The 20806-nt window shown below is 44.0% G+C and overlaps 2 protein-coding genes across 3 annotated transcripts in view; one reads left to right on the top strand and one right to left on the bottom strand.

Annotated features, from left to right (window-relative positions):
- The window catches only part of GPX7 (glutathione peroxidase 7), a 34637-nt gene extending 16629 nt beyond the window's left edge, over nt 1–18008 (bottom strand). Inside the window, exon 1 of the mRNA XM_060231827.1 lies at nt 17725–18008. Coding sequence (XP_060087810.1) covers nt 17725–17937 — 213 coding nt within the window. The 5' untranslated portion in view covers nt 17938–18008. The remainder of the gene's footprint in view (nt 1–17724) is intronic.
- A 1873-nt stretch (nt 18009–19881) lies between these two features.
- TUT4 (terminal uridylyl transferase 4) overlaps nt 19882–20806 on the top strand; it is a 92335-nt gene continuing 91410 nt past the window's right edge. Inside the window, exon 1 of one of the 2 annotated variants that reach the window (XM_060231814.1) lies at nt 19882–20131. The gene's annotated coding sequence lies outside the window, so the exon portion shown is untranslated. The remainder of the gene's footprint in view (nt 20132–20806) is intronic. The other variant, XM_060231813.1, reaches the window with a different exon arrangement.

The following is a 20806-nucleotide window of genomic DNA, read 5'->3' as shown; positions in this document are numbered from 1 at the left end:
TCTTTCAAAATTGAAATATTTAGCCTCCATGATCTTCTCATCCGTGGCCCTTTGAGCTTTATCATTACAGGGCTATGGTCTGAAATAACTCTTGTTTGAATTTCTGTGTCAACTAAGTCTTTAATCATATTTGCAGAAAGCCAACACATATCTATTCTTGACCAAGTTTGGTGGCTGGAGGAATAGTAAGTAAAGTCTTTGGAATTGGGATATCTTGTTCTCCATACATCAACCAAATCCATTTCTTCTGCTAATTTCCCAAAACTTGTTGGCAACTGAAGACCTTTACTTTTCATCTGTTTGTGCATTTTTTGTCCAGTTGTCTGTCAGAAATTGCATTGAAATCTCCTATTAGACAATATTCTACATACTCCAAATTTGATAATTTAAGATGCAAATCTTGAAAAAATTTCTCTTGGTGATCATTTGGGGCATAGATATTTGCAAGTAAAAAAATTTTATTATCCACTGTAATTTCCACTAATAGAATTATTCCATCTTCAGAAGCATACTGCAATTGTGGGTTAAATTTATCTTTAATATATATTGCCACTCCCCTTTTCTTCTTGTTCATGTCTGTTGCTGTAAATAAATTACCAAGTTTTTTATTTTTTAAAAAATGTTGATCTTTAGTTAAAATATGAGTTTCTTGTAAGCAAATCATGTCATTTCCATTTTTGTCAAATATCTAAAAGTCTTCCTCCTTTTGGCAGGGGAGTTGAGTCCATTCACATTAATTGAAACTATTGAAGCCATTATGGGTTTTGCTTATCATTATCTTTCTTATCTTTTTTGGAATGCTGTCTTGTATGGTATCTCCATGGTTCGTTTGGATTTTCTTCACCAGAACTTTCTTCCTCCTCCTGTCAGCAAAGGATTCATTGAAGTATCCAAAATGATCAGACTTGGCTTTGTTCAAAACTAAGTTTGATTTATTGATTACAACAATATTGCTCTCTGCACATGTTCATTGAAACTGATAACGAGTAACTGGAATCATTGGTATTTATGAACATACATCAAAGACTAGGACTACAAACTACTTCTCATAATAAATCTACATCAGTCCCTGCACTTGTTACTTTCACACGCCGGTTATCTCTTCCCCCCAGGCATAGTTACATCCTCCCTCCGGTTGGTGTCCTTGCTCTCGCCCGGGAGGCGCCAGAGCGGTCAGCCTGGTATTTTACACTTCAAAGGCCAGGCTGCTCTTTGGAGTTTTGGCAACCTTCTTCCCACCCCTCCTTTCAGTGCAGGGCACAATCATTAATAACTAGCATTTTATTAAGCATTAGGGTTAGTAGGCATGGATTAAACATTATTAATAAGCACAGTTGACTTCAATGAAGCATTGCCTGACACCTCCTCCTCCTTTTCCTTGCCTTCTTTTCCTTCACTCTATCCAGAAAATTCTGAGCTTTAAAAATGGAGTTAATCCTGTATCTGTTCTCCTGGTAGGTAAAGAGAAGGCCTTCTGGCATTAGCCACATGTAGGATATTTCTCTTCCCCTCAAAAAGTCTTTTAATGCTTGATATTCTCTCCACTTTTGTCTCACTGGCCAAGGTACCTCTCTTAGAATTTTCACCATATTTCCAGCTATCATCATAGGTCTGTCTCTTACTTGCTTCAAAATGTCATCTTTAGTCCTCTTTCTTGTGAGTCTCAAATGAACTTCACTAGGTAATTTGTTTCATCTTGTATAACTTGATGGCACCCGTCTAACTGATCAAACTCTTCTTCCATCCTCTAAGGAGTCACCTGTAAAATTTCAGCCAAGGCTTCACTTAAAATTTTCTGTAAATCTTCATTTTTCTCTTCTGGTATATTTTGAAACCTCAACATATAGGCGGCTCTGTCTACTTCCAGCTTCAAGAGTCTAGAATCATGTATATTCTGTTCTTTTTCCAGATGTTTCACCTTTTGGATATTCTCTGTCACCTGACCATCTAGTACTTTTAAGGCTTTGTTGGTCTCAGCTGTCTTTCTGCTATTCTCCAAAAGCTCTTGTTTAATCTCTGCCATCTGTTCACCAATATTGTCTACTTCACTAGTCAGCTGTGTTATAGCAGTCATTGAGGTGTTTTGCATTTCTTTCATATCTCCCTGCATGGTTGTAAATTTTCCTGGCCCAGGTGAAGCATTAGGCGAAGAAAATGATGGCTTTCCTTCTCTGTTATCTTTTTTTGACTATTTCTTTGAAACCAATCCCAGCTTTATTTTCCATTCTTATTAGAGTAAGCACACTCACAGCCACGAGTTCAATAATGCCTCTTCAACGTTTGTTTTGAAACTCTATGTTCCTGTTTATAACAGATAAGTTAATCTCCACCAAGTGGTGCCCTTATTATGAAGTAGTTTTAAAAAGAAAACAACCTTCTAGCTTCTATCAACAATTTGTGGTAGCCAAAACAATGCTAAGAATAATAATATACAGAACTTTTTAGCCAACCACATTAAATAGTCAATAGGCAAAACAATTCAGTTCACTACAACAGTTCACTATTACAAGTCCTCTAGCAACACTGATTCAGTTGAAATCCGAATCCCCACAATTTCTTTCAAATAACTTCAAATTTCAGAAACTTCATGGTGTAGATTTGTAATCCAGGGCTGAATGCCCTATTTGTAATCCAAGAGTGAGATCCAAAATTAAAAAATAAGCCAATAATCCAAATAAAAGGAAGGGAAATCAGGCACTCCCAAAAGTAAAGGCAAAAAATAATAGGAAATAGGAAAAATTTCCCCTATTTGGTGATACAAAAAGGAATGAAAAATGAAAGGTGCATAAAAAAAGGAATCCCAAACCAAAAAATATTTAAACTATGTCAAAAAATATTCCAGCCACAGATAAAAAGAAGGCAAAGAAAAAAAAACAAGTTTAAAAGGTTATATCCATATCATCCAACAAGAATAGCTAAAAATCCACTTTGGAAATTTGTAGAGGTATTCTTCTTACAGCCAGAGATCCTGCTATGTCTTATAAGACAATATCAAGTACCCACCAGCCTTTAGAAGTTAATTAAAATTCTTATAAATTCATTCAGAGCACTTCAATTTAAGCTTCAAAGTATTTTTAAGCCAACTGTCTTTCACATCCATATACACTTGCAAGCAAGCATCTTTCCCAAAATCCAAAACATTTTTCTCCCCCAAAGGGGGTTTAAAGCAGATCAGTTAAATTCAGCCATCAAGTTTCTTATAAAACTAAAAATTGGTGTGGTCTCCTCATGCAGGTATTTTCAATGTTATCAGGTTAGGCAGAAACTTTTGCAAGCCTTGAAAAAGAATGAGGGAGAGTCCCCCCCCCCCTCAGTCTTTTGCTCCACTTGAGATCTGCTTCAGTCCTGATTCTCCTTTTTCCTGCTTGTCAGAGATGTTACCATTCAAAAAATTAGTTTAGGAAAAGAACACTTACAGTAGTAGAAAGATCAATGTCACTTATCTTGATATTGGAAGATTTTAAGATCTAAAATGTAGAGTGTTGAAGAGAAAGAAGCTGATTGCTGACCCTCTTGCCATTTAAAAATGGCAATCGAAATGATGAGGCTAGAGGAAAGTGGGATCGGGGAGCAGCCGCCTCCGCTGACACCCCCGTTCTACCGCTCAAGCCCCTTGCCTTCTGGGACCCTTCCTGGGTCCCAGAGTCGAGTCGTCCTTTGGGAGTGACCCCTCTACGGACCAATTTGAAAGCGGCTCTGGACACATCGGTCCGAGCCGCTTTCAGCTGCGCGTCGCCGAAACCGGAAGTCGAGGTTGTTTATTCCAACACAGTTCAAATTAGAGAAATATACTGAACAACTGGAAACCCAGGTCGTTCTCCCCCTAATTAACAAAGCCGTTTGTTTAGATCCTTATGGGTTAAAAGTCCAGACTGGGATAAAGTGATTTCTTGGGCCTTTTTTAGCTTCTAGCACCACAAGGTAAGAGCCAAAACAATTGTCCAGCAATGTACCAGTCACATGGAATTGAGAAATATGTGAACCAAGCTTGCCATCTAGTGTACACAGCAAAAAAGTTGTTAGTAGCCTTGATCCACAGACTCCTGCAAAAACAGAGAGAGAGAGAGAGATTCCAATTTGGGGACTTTTTCAAGTAGCTGCCATTTTGGAAAATGCCATTTTCCAAAATGGCAGATATGGTTATATGTAAAATTCAGGAAGGATACTCATCTTGGTGTCCTTGTACATGTTTCTGAGACTGATAAAGCCAAATGCACTATTATATTTGTTGCAGAGATAACCATTTTCCTATAGCCATCATTTTGCAAGATGGCAGATTTTTAAACATGTGGGTAGAAAGCTCATAATATTTGTAAGGTCTGTAATATTTGAAGGGATGATAAATCCAGGAAAACTGTTATTTTTAAAAACATTTGTAATGTTTGAAATATTGGGACAAAAAGTAGCAGAACTGTTATAGCGACAACCAAAAGTCCAGATTTTTTCCTGCTGTTTTAAATAACAGTATTTATTTATTATTTATTTAAAATATTTATTAGCCACCTTTCTTCCTTACAGACCTCAAGGCAGCTTACAATATTAATAAAATACATTACATAAAAACATAAAACTACATTTAAAATCACACTTCAGGTTTGCTTTAATCACATACAGTCCTAAATAAAAACATCTTCAGCTGCCCCCTAAGAATCAAACTCAATGGCCAATTAGGGCTGGCACAGGCACCCCCCCCCCCAGCCAGATTAAAATGGTGCATTCAAACACACACATCTGGGCCACAGCCAACACTTGCCCTTACCTCGTCCTCTGGCATCTCTATGTTGCTTCCCAAAGCCACCAATTACTAACTGGTGGCAAATCTCTGAAGCACTTCCCTGTCATTTTTCCTGGTTGTTCAGCCTGGGAGCAGCAGGGAAGCGCCTCCTATGCGAATGAGTGATGTGACTGCTCCTCTGGGGTACACACAGCCTGTCCCTCTTCCATGTGCTGTCTGACTGCCCTAGGGCACCTCTAACTATGCTGACTTTTTCCTGAGCTGGAAGACTGCCAACCCAAGGCTACTCATGTGTGCCCAGCCTAAATGTCAGCAATATGTGGATGATACTCAGCTCTACCCTTCTTTTCCACCTAATGGGCTGGATGAGGGTGAAACTTAATCCTGACAAGACAGAGGGTTTGGGGGTTAGTAGAAAGGCAGAACAGCAACTTGAGGTCTCTCCTGTCTTGGGTGAGGTTATGCTTCCCTTGGGAAGCCAGGTTTGCAGCTTAGAAGTGCTACTTGACACAGCAGTCACCTTAGAAAACCAAGTAGCTGCTGTAGTCTGGAGTCTTTTCATGCTGCTTGGGTTGGTGCATCAGCTGCATCCATTCCTGGCTCAGTGTTGTGTTCCATGGTCAGGGTCAATGACCCAGTGCCAGTAAGTCACAGGAAGGCCCCGGTATCTGGATTTTGAAAGACAGTCCCAGCCTAACACAAGAGGACCAGGCACCAAGACACCGAGGTTAGGTAGCAAGGCAATGTCTAAGAGCTGTCATCCAATCTGGTCCAAGGTCAAGGCACAAAAGTCTGGATCCCAGGTGAGTCAGGAGGCAGAACAGAGTTTAAGGAGTCAAGATACAGAGGTCACTGCACAAGGTGTCAAGTCCAAGGCAAAGTCCAAGAGGTGTGGTCAGGTCCAGAATAGAGGTTGTTACACAGAGTCAGGATACAAGGCAAAGTCCAAGAAGCAAGGCTGATCCAACAAACATTGTTGCCAGTGAGGGACTGGTTGCAGCTGCTTGGAATTTATGGAACTGCAGTAGCCCCCCCCCCCCACACCAAGTGTTGCTTGTTCTTGAAAGGAGCCATCAGATTCTCCAGCTGTGATCACTTACAGCCAGGTTTTCATCTGCTTCTGTTTTGCTCTCTTCTCCCTTTGACACTCTCAGCATGGGTGAGGCAATGTCCCCTCCTCAGAGTTGGGTTGTAATTCTGGGGAAGGCCCTGACATGGTTTGAAAGCTCCCCAGGCTCCCTTTGTCTGGTCTTAGGTACCTCTGGGGGCCCCAATCAGTTGTCATTGGAATGGAACTTTCCTTGGCCAGGCAGTCATGTGCAAAGCAGCCAGGAACTCCACAGCAGAGGCACAGCCCCTCCCTCCAGCAATGTCAAGGAGGGGTTGACTCCCCCAACAGCATTGGTTCCTCTGGAGGTAATGCAGGGATAGTGGCAGGTGCTAGCTCGCTCTGGATTGGGCATAGAGCAGGAGTCCTACCTGCAACCTGAGATCAATGGGCCAAACTTTGGCCTTTCAGACACCCATCAATGCGTTGACACTTTTAGGTTAAGGCTTTCACAGAGGCGGGGCCTTCCATTTCTGCCAGCTTCTCTAAGATCTCATCCAAGAGGCCCTCCAGGCTCCAATTGTTCCAGTCCAGCTATTATGCCAAGAGATGGAATGAACTGGTGTATTCAGTAACTGAACTGAATCTGACAAAGACGATGAATCTGCTGGCTGGCCATCCCTGCTGTCACGGCTCGAGTCTTCAGATAAGGAACGGCAGTTGCCAACGTCCCGGCAGCTGGCCAGGACTCTCGCAGCCGGCTGGGGGGGGGGGTAGCACGGGGGTGATCGTAAACAGTCCAATTAGTCAACACCGTAAATCAGTCCGGCCGAAGGAGGAAACAGAGAGCGTAGTCGTAGGAATGCAGAGAGTCAAAGCCAGAGGAAGCAAAGTCAAACACAGTCCAAAATACCTAAGCCAGTCCACAAAGCAAAGTCAAAGTCCAGAGTTGCAAGTCCAAGGTTCAAGCCGGGTCAGGAGTACACGGGTTCTCTCAGCAAGCAAGAGGGTGCAGAGCGTGGTTACGTCCTAGTAGGATCGTTCGTTGCCAGCACAGTTTGCCCTAGGGCCAAGATTACAGATATACTGTGCTGGCTTGTTAACTCATTAGTATGCCGGGCTTAGATCTCTTCTCCCCCGCATGCGTGCCTCACTTCTTCTGCTTCGCATCTCCTGTCGTCTCCTTTCACGGAGCCGGCTAACAGGTGGCGGTGATTCCGGAGGGGATGAGCTGGGGCCCGGCGTGGCCTGATCAGTTCCAGGTGGCTCCTGCTGCCGGCTTGCTTCTTCGGGACTTACGTCCAGGGCTGTTAAAGGTGCCTGCTCTGAGCTAGCAGGGGCTGGGTCAGGGGCAGGCATGACACTTGCTGCCTGAGGATCCACAAAAGCAGTTCTCAATTAATTTATGAAGAAAGAGTAAGTCCCCAGACTTGACTTGAGCAAGTAGGATGTGGCTCATTTCATGGCTGGTACACCAAGCAAGTTGATTATGAAGGCTACCTGAGTCTACTCATCCAAAAGTCCTCTGGCCTTACTTTCATGTACAGTTCACACTGGGCCAAGAAGGCTGGGAGGGCATCAGCAGCCCCCTCAAACTTATCTAGCATTGCCACTGGGCACTTATACATAATGGGCACAGGCCGTGGGGGAGCTTCAGTGAGGCACATCTGCAATACATTCAGTGTCAGTTAATTGGCACACCTGCTCTACCAGTGCTAGAGCAATGCAGCAGCCAGATCCATGATACCTGCAAGCTTAGGATTGCCAACAAGCTGTCCTGTCCCATGGTCAGGGCGAAAAGTCTGGTTCCAGTGAGTCACAAGAAGGCCCTAGCATCTCAGTTTCAAGAGACAGTCCCAGTCTAATGTGAGTGGTCTGGGCAAACAAGGCGCCAAGGTTAGATAGCAAGGCAAGAGCTGAGGTCCAATTTGGTTCAAGGTCAAGGGACAAAAGGAGTCTGGATCCCAGGTGAATCCATAGGGTGTAGTCAGGTTCAGAACAGAGATCACTGCACAAAGAATCCAAGAGGCATAGTCAGAAAGAATGTCAAAGCAAATATTCCCAGGAATGGCGCCTTACTGCAGGACACACTTATGGACGTAGCTCCAGTGAGTGGCTATGAATCAGGCATTTGGATGGCTCCCTCCGGCTGGAGGACCGACGGAAAACCTTGATAAAGGTCCTCTGCAGCTGTTGACTGGAAAGGAGGCAGTGTGCTGAGCGGCAGTTTGACACACAGGTCCCCAGTTGCCACAAAGTGTCACGGGCTGGGGCCAGGCCAGGCGAAGTCCAGGGGCAGTCCAAGGTCTATAGCTGGGTAGCAAGGAGGGTCCAAAGCGCCAAAACCGAATCACAGTCCAGATATCGTAGGTCAGAGGTTCAGAAGCCGAAGTCAGGGGGTCCAGAAGTCAATGCCAGAGTCAGGGGGTCCAGAAGCCAAAGTCAGAAGCCGAAGTGGATGCTAGAACGTCAGGTAAGTGACTAGTTGCTTCCACAAAGCCTTCTCTCCAAGCCCACAGCTATATAGCCCTCTGCTGTCTGTTGCCCATTTGGGCTAATTGCTGACTCAGAGGGCAGCCAGGATCCTGCTGAGACTCAAGCACCCTCACTCCTAGAAGGGCCAGAATCCTTTCAAAACTCAGGGCTCAGGGAGCGTCTTGCTCGTGAGCGTGCCGCCCTCCTCCGATCCCTGAGGTCCTGACGAAGGCGGTCACGCACATGAGCCACCCGAGAGGGCGAGGCAGGGGGGCTTGGATCTTCTCCAGCAGGAGGCAGGGGCACTGGTGCAGGTGGCAGGGGCACAGTTTCTTCTGCAGGCTCAGCTTCTTCTGCAGGGCCCCCAGCACCCATGACACAAAGCTCCATTGCTCCAATCTCCATTTTGGAAATTAAAGGTGACTCCCAGCTTGCTTTCAGACTTTCAAACTCTCTTGATCTGCATCTCTATTCTTGAAATCTCAAGTTTTCATGAGACTTTGCCTTTTTAACCATTTAACTCTTTGCTCATTGGATCTATCAGAAAGGAAAACCTCTCTTTCTAAGGGGTTAATTGAAATGGATATAGTAAAGGTGGAAAGTGGGGGGGATTCCTCACTCGCTTTCCCCCAAGCTCCACAGCTTTCAAACTAACCCGGCATTGAAAGTTCATGAAGTTTATGAAGTGAAGAAGTTCCCCAGTTTCTGTTGGTTGTGCAGTCTCAGAGAGACAAAGGAAGGATTTTAAAGAAGGGGCGAAGGAAGGGTTTTTAGGGCTTTCCTAGCTCTTCCTTCGCTAAAGATGGCCATTTGCAGTGAGCTGGCTGGTTGTGTTATTTATTGATGGAAGTGTCTTTTTTTTTTTTTTTTGATGATCCTGCTAGTTATCCTGATTTTTCCCCTTTCATTTTGGAAGTTTTGGTCATCCTGCCATGAATTACAGTTAGATTACAGTTGGATTTTTATAGCTTCAGTCCTTTTAACCTAGGATTATAATGGTGCTGATTATTATAAACAGATTTGAACACAGGACTGAACTTCTTGGGTTTTTGGAGCAGTTTATTCTACTATGCAAAAACACTAACTGTCTTGAACTCTGTTTTTTTAGAACTTTGCACTTTTTATTTTTTTATTTTTTGGGGGGGGATTTAATATAGCTCTGGTTTGTTAATTGAAGATACTCTCTTTGGAGCCAATTTGAATTGATTCAAGGCAGAATTGGGGTAAGACCGATCCTGATTTTGTGTCTGCATGGTGTTTTTACCAAAGACCTTTTCAGCTTCATTTTAGTTTAATAATACTTGCAGGCTCTAATCTGCACTTTGCTTGTGGTTGGATTGTTTGGGAGTTTGCAAGAACTGATGAAGTGAGTATTTTATTTACTTTAAGTGGGGATTGCTGATATTTGTAGTACATGGTGTTCCATAACAATAGTGTTCAAAAGTAAATATCTCATTCATTGGAAATAGTCTTAAAGTTATAAGACAGGTAAACTAATAAAGGTATTTTTTTATTATTGTGTGCTTATTGATTGGTGGAGTGTAGCAATAATGAGTAAAAGAGGTATACCTTCCCCAAATATTTTAACAGGGCCCTCTAAATTGAAACCTCAAATTTACAAGAAGAAATTAAAGAGTTGCAAGCGACACTGATGAAAGCTATGTCAGATGTAACTGACAAAGTGGTAACTTTAGGGGAGCAAATGCAATAGGTAAAAGGTGATGTTAAGGTATGCAAGTGGGTACATTTTTCCATATGTGGTGGACTTGGTGAGTTATTAAAAATATTGGATTATGGTGCATGAAATGTTACAAAAGATGCTGAAAACGCATATCCTTTTTAATCCAGAACTATTTTTATTGAACATATTACCAACAGACGTTCCAAGGCAGAGTAAACATTTGATGTTTATAATGACAGCAAAACTTTTGATAGCACAACGTTGGAAACATCATGAAGCTCCAAAGAAACAAGATTTGATTGACAAAATACTAGAACCAGCAGAAATTTATATTTCACTTCATCTTAAAGGCAAACTACTAAAAGATGGAGAAAATCTTTGGAAACCTTTTTATGAATGGCTTGATGCATGAGCTTGACATTGTATATTATCTGTTGCACTATGTAATGTACTCCTTATTTTGATATGGTTGAATTTATAGTAGCAAACTATTTACTATAACCTATAGTGGCATAGAGTGGTAAAGCTGCAGTGCTGCAGTCCAAACTCTCTGCTCACGACCTGAGTTTGATCCCAGCAGAAGCAGGGTTCAGTTGCCGGCTCAAGGTTGTCTCAGCCTTCCATCCTTCCAAGGTCGGTAAAAGCTTGCTCGGGGGAAAGTGTAGATGACTGGGGAAGGCAATGGCAAACCACCTCGTAAAAAGTCAGCCGTGAAAACGTTGTGATGTGATATCACCCCATAGTCGGAAACGACTGGTGCTTGCACAGGGGACTACCTTACCTTTGTAGGCTATAAACTTGTGGAGACTAAGAGTATTATTATGTATTCTAATGATGCAGGGTGGGGGGAATGTTGACTCATGTTATTTTTACCCCTTTTCCCTTTCCACTCTGTATTCCTTTACCTCGCCCCTTTTCCCAAAATTTCAATAAAATATATATAACCTGAATGAATGTCAAAGCCCACAGAAGCAAGGCTTAGCAGGGAGCTGGTAGGACCACTGTTGCCTGCAAGGACTGGCTGCAACTGCTTGGTATTTATGGAACTGCAGCAGCCCACCCCCACCAGATGTTGCTTGTTCCTGAAAAGGAGCAATCAGTTTCTCCAGCTGTGACCACTTACACTGGTTTTCCTCCGCTTCTGTTTTGCTCTCTTCTCCCCACTCCCCTGCTGGGAGCTGGCGCCTTAGGCAATTGCATAGTTTGCCTGCTCCCACACACCGGCCCTGTACATGTCTAGATAACTAACACTCCATTTTTACTCCATCTTTCCATTTACAAGTTTCCATAGTTCTCACCTTCCCATTTTATCCTTGTAACAAACCTGTGAAGTATAGTAGGCTGAGGGAAAATAAGTGATTTAATTGGGATCATCCAATGAGATTCACAGTTCAGTGGAGACTGGAACTTCACCTCCCCAGTCCTGGGCCATTACTCTAACCCAGACATGTCAAACATACACCCTGGGGCCAGAATCAGCCTGCCAGGGGTCTTAACTGGCCTGCAACCAACCAGGAGGAAAGTGGTCCAAATGCAGACCCCCTGCTGAGGTCCCTCCATTCTCCAAATGTGGTTCTTTCTCCAGATCACCAGGGATTTCCTAACCTGGAGCTGGCAACCATAAGGGGTGAGAAGGGCTGGTTTGTCCCCAAGCTATCTGCAGGCAGTCCCTTTGGGGCCTGCCTGCTGCTCTTGGCCAGGCCCCGGGCTGGAACACACTGCTTGCCACCATCTTTTCCTCCTGTGGCCAGAGCACATTGGTCTCCTGCTTCTACTGCCTGTGCTGCTGAAAGGATGGATGGATGCTCATGTGCAGCTGGCAGAATCTCTTTGGCCCTGCCTCCACAAGCCAAGTTAAGTGGCTTCCCACTCACAGGCAGCTCGGGAAAAGTGCCTGCAGGTACAGAGGCCTGCGGAAAGCCACTGGTCAGCTTATCAAATGTGTCCTGCTTATGTAAGACCATTTTCGCACACAGCTTACCATGCGGTCACATTCCTGTTCTCTCCGCAGCGTCTGTTGGATTTCCCATTATCTGCGCCGGAGTTACAGGAAGTGCCGCAGCTTTTGTGCAGCAAACATAAATTGGGTTTTAGCAGTTTACGTTTGCTATGCAAAAGCCTCGGCACTTCCTGTAACTTCGGCGAAGATAATGGGAAATCCGACGGACGCTGTGGAGAAAACAGGGATGTGACCCCATGGTAAGCTGTGTGTGAAAACAGTCTTTGTGTGTGAACAGAGCAACTGGCTCAGCCAGACATGCTGTGTGCAACAGTCTAGGCAAAAGAGAAAAGCCTGGTGCAACATGTTTAGAATACTGAGGGTTGGGATGGAGGAGGCCCATCAAGTCAGGTGAACCAGAGCCTGCTAACTCAAACGTGCATGGCTCCTCTCCTACCTCCCTTCCATGCTAGTGCAGGGAGGATTAAATAGGAGGCAAAGTCTAAATGCACACGTGTTCCCTGGGCTCCCTGCAAGCAAGCACTGCTTTATGTAACAGTATGAATGGAAGCAGGGGATGAGGCAAAGGTCAGGGACAGGAGTAGGCATTCAGAAAAGTGTGCTGGGTTTGCACATGGCAGAGTCAGGCGCTGGATGTGCATCTTTGTGCTTGCACGCAGGGAGTAATATGTTAGGTGGCTGGATAACACCATGGAGCTAGAAATAAAAGTCTGCAAAGGACCATTAAAGTGGAGCTGACATCTTTGGAGAGTGGCAGCTCTTGAAGATTGCTTGTGGTGCTGAGGAGCATCGCAGTTTCCCCTGTGGTTCAGACTTGTTGCTGAATTTGGGACTTTGACAGAGGGAGGTGTGGGATTGTGGCTGCCTCACCCCTACCCCTTCCCTCACCAAATTCTGTTGACCATAGCAGTTTCTTTAACACTGTGTTCCCTGTTGGGTTCCTTGTTGGGTTCCCTGGTTGATGCCACTTGGCTACCTCCTTTGGCTGCTACCCTTGCAGCAATAGAGTGTAGCACTTCATGTCCCAGTAATCAAAAGCTTCTGAAATGTGCTAGTCTTTAAAGAGCCACAAGAGTCTCTGGTTGTTCCACCTCAACTTTCAGGCAATAACTCTCTGTACTGTGCAAAACTTCTTCGGCATATTGAGCAAAGGGTGGTTAGTTATGTGCTTGGGTTGGGGGTGGGGTCACAGTCAGTGGCAAAGTATCTCCAATATGTGGCCAAATTTGCGGATGACACTAAATTGTTCAGGGTGGTGAGAACCAGAGAGGATTGTGAGGAACTCCAAAGGGATCTGTTGAGGCTGGGTGAGTGGGCGTCAACGTGGCAGATGCGGTTCAATGTGGCCAAGTGCAAAGTAATGCACATTGGGGCCAAGAATCCCAGCTACAAATACAAGTTGATGGGGTGTGAACTGGCAGAGACAGACCAAGAGAGAGATCTTGGGGTCATGGTAGATAATTCACTGAAAATGTCAAGACAGTGTGCGTTTGCAATAAAAAAGGCCAACGCCATGCTGGGAATTATTAGGAAGGGAACTGAAAACAAATCAGCCAGTATCATAATGCCTCTGTATAAATCGATGGTGCTCTGTATAAATCATTTGGAGTACTGTGTGCAGTTCTGGTCGCCGCACCTCAAAAAGGATATTATAGCATTGGAGAAAGTTCAGAAAAGGGCAACTAAAATGATTAAAGGGCTGGAACACCTTCCCTATGAAGAAAGGTTGAAACGCTTAGGGCTCTTTAGCTTGGAGAAACATCGACTGAGGGGTGACATGATGGAAGTTTACAAGATAATGCATGGGATGGAGAAAGTAGAGAAAGAAGTACTTTTCTCCCTTTCTCACAATACAAGAACTCGTGGGCATTCGATGAAATTGCTGAGCAGACAGGTTAAAACGGATAAAAGGAAGTACTTCTTCACCCAAAGGGTGATTAACATGTGGAATTCACTGCCACAGGAGGTGGTGGCGTCCACAAGCATAGCCACCTTCAAGAAGGGGTTAGATAAAAATATGGAGCAGAGGTCCATCAGTGGCTATTAGCCACAGTGTATGTGTGTATATATATATATATATATATATTTGGCCGCTGTGTGACACAGAATGTTGGACTGGATGGGCCATTGGCCTGATCTAACATGGCTTCTCTTATGTTCTTATGTTCTTATGGCATTACATTTTAAGGCACACATAACTCAGCCCAACAAAGCAACATTGTGTCCATTATCCAGATCACATGAAGTGATGGTATTGCTTTACTCTGCTCTGGTAAGACTTCACTTGGAGTATTGTGTTCAGTTTTGGCCACCACATTTTAAGGATGTAGACAAGCTGGAACGGGTTCAGAGAAGGGTGACAAAGATGGTGAGGTGTCTGGAGACCAAGCTCTAAGAAGAAAGGTTGAAGGCACTGGGTATGTTTAGCCTGGAGAGGAGGTGGCTGAGAGGTGATATGATCACCATCTTCAACTACTTGAAGGGCTATCATATAGAGGATGGTGCAGAATTGTTTTCTGTTGCCCAGGTTTAAATTTAATACAGGAATTTGTCTAACTGTAAAAGATGTAATCTTTCTTTATTAATAGAATATTGCAATCAAGAAAATTCTTGTCTATTCTTTTAAAAAAAGAATATTCTTTTAAAGAAAGAATACACCTCAAAATATTTTAATTATGTTTTATTATCTGCTCTCACATGTGAGTTATATATTTTTACATAAACAGTTCACTTTACATGATGTTACTGTATGTAACTATTCATAACATTTGGAAATTATTGATGAATTTATACTTTCCCCTTCCCCTTTTTTCCTTCTGTACCCTCCTTTTCTAAATAGATAGATAAATAAAAGATCTCCTTGGCTTGGCTGCAGTCCTTCAAAACCTGGTATTAAATTATCTTTTTTTGGGGGGGAGGGAAGGAAATATACAGTCAGAACTCATTAGCATACTGTATGGACAGAAAAGTGTGCCTACATCAATATAATTTTCTTTGCCTCAGCTCCAACAGCTATTCCCCACCACCACAACATGAGGGAGCTGAGGCTTTTTAAACAGTAGCAATTATAACCATTTACTGCCAAAATCTTCTAGTTCAGCTTTCATTTTAAAAAAATTAATAAAAACCCACAAGAAAATTCAGTTAAATGCAGAGGAACTAGAAGAATATGGCAATAGATCATTATTAATGTATCTAATTTCAGTTTTAAAAACTCACAGTTTGGGGCCACAGACAGCCAAGACATGTTATTCTACAAATCTAAGTAAAACTTCAAGGTAAACTAAGTAAAAAGGGATGGAGGCAGAGCACATTGGAGGATTAACCCCCTTAAATGATCAAAGCAGCACCTGTAGCTTTAGGAAACGAAACCCATTGTGAGGCAACCACTATTGCCAGCCTTCCAGATTTCTGTCAGTAAAAGGCAGAGGGGCGGGCCCTTTGTGGGAGGGCTCATTAGCAGCAACTGGGCAATTTGCTAACATGAATTATTCAGGCCCAGCTGCTTACTACTGCTCAGCAGCAGCCACCTCACAAAAACTGGTGTGGTGTAGTGGTTAGATTATCAGATTAGGATCTGGGAGACCCAGGTTTGAATACTCATTCAATTGCAAACATTCACTGCTAGTCACACAGTCTCAGCCTAACCTATGGCACAGTAGTGCTGCAAGGATAAAATGGCAAAGAGAAGAATGATGCTTTGGGGAAAAAAATGGGATAGGGTTGGAACTGAGATAATCCCTGCAAGTCCTTGATGGTCTCCTGTTTGTAATGTCATAATGTTATAACCAGCTAGCAATTATCAGTTATGAAGCCCCTCAAGAGCATCAGGGGAAAAACACAGGATGTAACATGGAAGAAGCATGCAAAAATTCCCATATGAATAATCCATTGCTAGTGTGACTACTTCCACATTTGTGGAAATAATGACAGGAAAAATTAAGAATCTTGCTGTGTTCATGCAGCCCTGCACCAGGCCCGTAGCTCCAGGGCGCCCGAGGGGAGGGGGAGGCAGCTCTATTAAAAACCCCTTCCCTATGTAGGGCCTTCTATTGGAAGGCCTCCAGGAAAGGTGGAAGAGGGAGGGAGAGAGAGAGAATGAGAACATGAGACAGCAACAAGAGAGAGAGAGAGCGCAAGACGAGAGAGTGACAGTGAAAGCAAGAGAGACAGTGTGAGAATGAGAGAGCGTCAGTGAGAGAGAGAATGGGAAAAGGGCAGCGAGAGAGCGCAAGGTGAGAGAGAGTGCAAGAATGAGAGCGGGAGAGCTAGAGAGGGATAGCATGGGAGAGCAAGAGAGCGGCAGAGAGAGAGCGACAGCAAAAGTGAGAAACTGTGAGAACAAGAGAACAACAGCAAAAGTAAGAGCGAGCGACAGCGAGAAAGGGGGGAGAATGAGAGAGCGGCAGTGAGAAAGTGAGAGAGCAACAGTGATGGGGGAGAGCGAGATAGCAAAAGCAAGAGAGAGCTGGGGCCAGGCAGCTGGAGAGAAGAAGCAGCCAAGCCCCGCAGCCCACCCACCAAATTTTTTAGCTCCCAGGTCCCTCCACCCCAAATTTTCGGGCTGCAGGGATGCCCTGCACTAACATGTAACAAAGTCTCATACTTTTTGGAATTTAATGTTTAAACAACCACAATCAAAAGTAAACAACCACATTATTATTATATCATGGTGCAATCCTCCTATCAACATTTATGCAGTGGCAATTCTCACTTTTTCCAGTAAGGTTCACTCTCAGGAAAGTAGCCTAACATAAGAACACTATAGAAAAGAACTGGTATCATCATGATCTTAAACATTAATATAAATTATTTGTTAATTATATGCAACTATGTAATATTTTTTCCTAAAGAGCTGTACCTGATTTTTAAAAATAATATTGAAGACTGCTTGATATATAGTACTGTGCAAACACATATGCCAATTAGTATCAAAGAATTTATATTAGTTGTTGAAACTGTGAGGCTCCCATATAGTTTATCTGTTGTACTGGTACAACAGCGGTGTAACCTTATGAACACTTTCCTGGGAGTACACTTACCTCTGAGTAAATATGAATAAGACTGCACTGTGATATAACAACACTGTGACTATTTACTTTTGTTCATGGTTATAAACACGGAGGACTAATCTCTTCTACACATTAGTACTGATACTGAAGGTGAGTATAGAGGCTGGGGGCAATTTGCTGAGAAGTTTTCCTGCAAAAATTCTAGTGCACAAACTGTGCATGGTTTAATTTCTTATGGAAGAAGAAATTAGTACGTTTCTTCACATCCAGCACAGAAATTTAAAAGACACTTTCCGCGTCTGAATGAAGAAGAAGCTTTTTGTCCTGTTAAGGTTACAAAATTACATATAACTTTTAAATCGTCATATTGTATTTCTTTGTATGCGACGCTAGATTCCCACATACTTCCTCCCCCATTCCAGAAAAGCAAAATGTCTCTTCTCCCCTCACCCGCAGAAAACCAATATTTTGTAATGGAGATCTTTTTAAAACGATCAGAAAGGGCCATACGTGGGAAACGTGCCTTCATATAAGTAGCGGTGATCGTGCAGCCTCACAGTAATGCAAGGACTCATTCTTGCGTGCCTACATGCCACGTATACGCAGAACAGGCGGCTTAGCATCTCAGACATCAAAATGCGCTCATGCAGTAAGAGAATTTTTTAATAGAGGCACACAAAGCCGCAGGTAACGCAAGACAAGAAGCCCAGGAAGAGACCGTTCAGGCCTCTCCTTCCCCTCCTCCCCGCCTTTCATGCAGGCATGCCGAGATGACTCGCCGTCAAAAGTGGGAGCAGAGGCTTACAAACTTACCGAGCCTCTGTATTTTTCCAGAGAGACCAGCTTCCCTCTGATATTCACCACTTTAAAGGAGTAAAAATTGGTCTCTTTCTGCTCCGTGGCAGAAAAGGCTAGCAAGAGCCACGCTACTAGAACAATGAGCATGGTTACGAGGATGAGAAAAACTTTACAGAAAGAAGAATTAACTTTGTGCTCCCGCTCCGCACTGCCCTCAGGGTCTAACATGCTGCACAGACTCTCCGCTCGGCCCGCCTCCAAGATGTGCTGCCGGAAAGAAACGGCTGCTGAAAAAGGATTCCTGCAAGCAACAGTTTCTCACTTCCTCAATATAACAAACTTTGAGTAACGATAGCGCCACAAACTGAAGCGTACACACATCATCTGGTAAAAGTCATTACCCAGAAACCCATGATAAGTGAATTGTGAAAGTGGTTGGAGCGAGGCAACCACAACCCGCTCCCCCATAGTTCTGTTGTCCCGTTATCATCTCTCCTCAAATTGGGTTACAGGGTTTCAAAACAATGCAAAACAACCCCTCCAAAAAACATCACAATTGGATCCTACATATTTTAGACCTTTGGGTAGATTAATTACACCATCCTCATGGCCTCTGTCACTCCCCCCCCCCTTCAATTTATTAAGTTCTTCTTTCATAACAAGCATAGATAAATAATATATATTCAAATAGGATGATGGAAGGAAAAATCACTACAAAAACTCGGTATAAAAACTCTGTCCCACTAGTTTGGCCAAATGCAAAAATGGAATAAGTGAACCATGAACAGTGATCCCACTTTCTGATTGTCCTCAGCCTTGACTGAGGGACAGTGGCTCAGTGGTAGAGCATCTGTTTGGTCAGCAGGTCTCAGGTTCGATCCCCGGCATCTCCAACTAAAAATGGTCCAGGCAAGTAGGCGCGAAAAACCTCAGCTTGAGACCCTGGAGAGCTGCTGCCAGTCTCAGTAGGCAATATTGACTTTGATGGACGGAGAGTCTGATTCAGTATAAGGCAGCTTCATATGTTCATATGTTCAAGAGACATATAAAAGAAGATATATGTTCATATGACTGGAGGATCAAAAGCAATCCTGCTAAATTATTTTAAAGCACACATCGATGCAGAAAATATTTCATGTAAATACACACACAGTTTACATACATGTACACTATGTTCAGCATTTGTGTCACTGCTACAATTTGAATCCTAACTTTCTTCCAACAATATACAACTGTATAAATGTGTGTGCACATCAAAGAACATATTTTCTCTTAGGCCACATTAAGTAGCATATCAGGGTACCTTTCAAAAGAGAAGCCTCGCTGTAGCATTTTGCCCAGGAAGAAGGCCCAGCATCTCCTTGCTTTTGCAGTGATTTTGACTGAAGCAAATCTGACTGAATCATCTTATCATACTGATCCCACAGATCTGTTATCTAATCATAAGTTACACCTGTCCTTATTGGCAGCATCATAAACTACATAGATCTATCCAGCCCTGGCATCTGAACAGAATGGCCCTTCTGCATCCTTTGCAGGGCATGGATCCTCAAAAAATTTCCTGGTTCTTATGCAGCAGACTCCACAAATCAGTTGCCAATTGTATTTCACATCTGCTTACTGGATATCTTTTTTAGAAAACGTAATTGCGCCCCCAGATCCATGATTTTTGTAAAGAAATCTTTGGATAAGAGATATGGATGACAACCATGCTTAATGAGTTCCTTCTGGAGAGCTGGTAATGAAGGCATGTATATTCGAGTGCTAGGGTTTTGCGCAGCTTTGCAAGTCTCTGGAGCCCTGATAACAACAGCAGCAACAACAGATGCAGAATGGGCTCCCGCAAGACATGTTTTGGTAACGTGGTTTGTTGTTTCTATCAGGATCTGCAAACAGCTGACTTTACTCCAGATGTATTTCGGGGCTGTGTGCTGCCCTAGCACAGAAAACGCGTTCATTAGTTAAGCCCCACCGCAAATTCAGCCTCGGAGTCAACTCTCGGTTGTAGGATGGTGGCCTGAGGTCACGCGCAGCGGGAGAGTTGCTTGGATCGGAACTCCAGACCGTACAACTTTGTTTCGAGGCCTCTGCAATGAAACGAGGAAGAGTGTCTGTTTATTTTGCGGGATCCGATCGGGGAAGGGTATATATGACCAAAAGGGTATTTTACAAGGGAGGGGCGCCCAGCACTAGCCCAAAGCAGAACCGCGAGCGGGAGGTTGTGGGGGAGAAACAGCTGAGGCCAGCTCTCTGTGCCCGCCCCCTCCCGCCTGCTTCTCTTTTCCCTTCCCCCACAATGCAGTGCGCGCCGCGGCTGACATGGCGGCCGGCCCAGATTGAGGCGCTCGCATCGGAGCCTCACAAGTGTCGGAGCAGGACATGGAGGGGGACACGGCCGGAACATCCCTGGGGTGATAGCCAGGTACTTGTGCCCGGGGGGAAAGGGACCCGGGATATTTTCCTCTGCTACTGCTTTGTACCTTCCCCCTAGGTCTCTGCTTCCGACTCCTCGGGGTTGAGGTGATCACCAAAAGGCGGCGCGGGGGGCTGGCTTCCCTGCGTTAAGGGCCTTCGTTGGCCTTCTCTCTCTTTTACACCCATACACACTCTTCAGAGTTTTCAGCAAGGAGCGGCTGCTGGATCGCTTGTATTGTCAGGTGTCGTCCTAATTCGGGTCTTGAGACCCGCGGCTTCACTTTCCACTCCTGCTTTCGAGACGCTGTGTGGCGAGAAGAAGTTTGAAGATAAAAGGGCCTTTGAGGACTCTACCGTGAGCGAATATATATTTGTCCCAGACGGATTTGTTCCGAGGGTGAAGATTTGCTCATTAGAAGGTTGTTTTTTTTTTAAAAAAAAGCCAAAACAAAACATAACCGGAAGCCGCTGGACGGCTAGAGAGGACGGTTATTTGTTCTCCGGATCTCTCTGAGCATGTAGTGTTCGTTGTCGAAAACGTAATGCTCTAGCGGAGTTGTGATGCCTTGAGACAAGTCATCTGATAGCTGAGGAAGTTCTTGCGCTGGGAGGCTTGACAAGTATTCCTGGAACCGTCCTCCTGTGTCGACTGCGGGGTGACATGATAGAGGTTTACAAGATA

This window comes from Heteronotia binoei, chromosome 2, assembly GCF_032191835.1.
Source record: "Heteronotia binoei isolate CCM8104 ecotype False Entrance Well chromosome 2, APGP_CSIRO_Hbin_v1, whole genome shotgun sequence".
In the NCBI taxonomy this organism is placed as follows: domain Eukaryota; kingdom Metazoa; phylum Chordata; class Lepidosauria; order Squamata; family Gekkonidae; genus Heteronotia; species Heteronotia binoei.
This window is presented reverse-complemented; position numbering and strand designations above follow the sequence as displayed.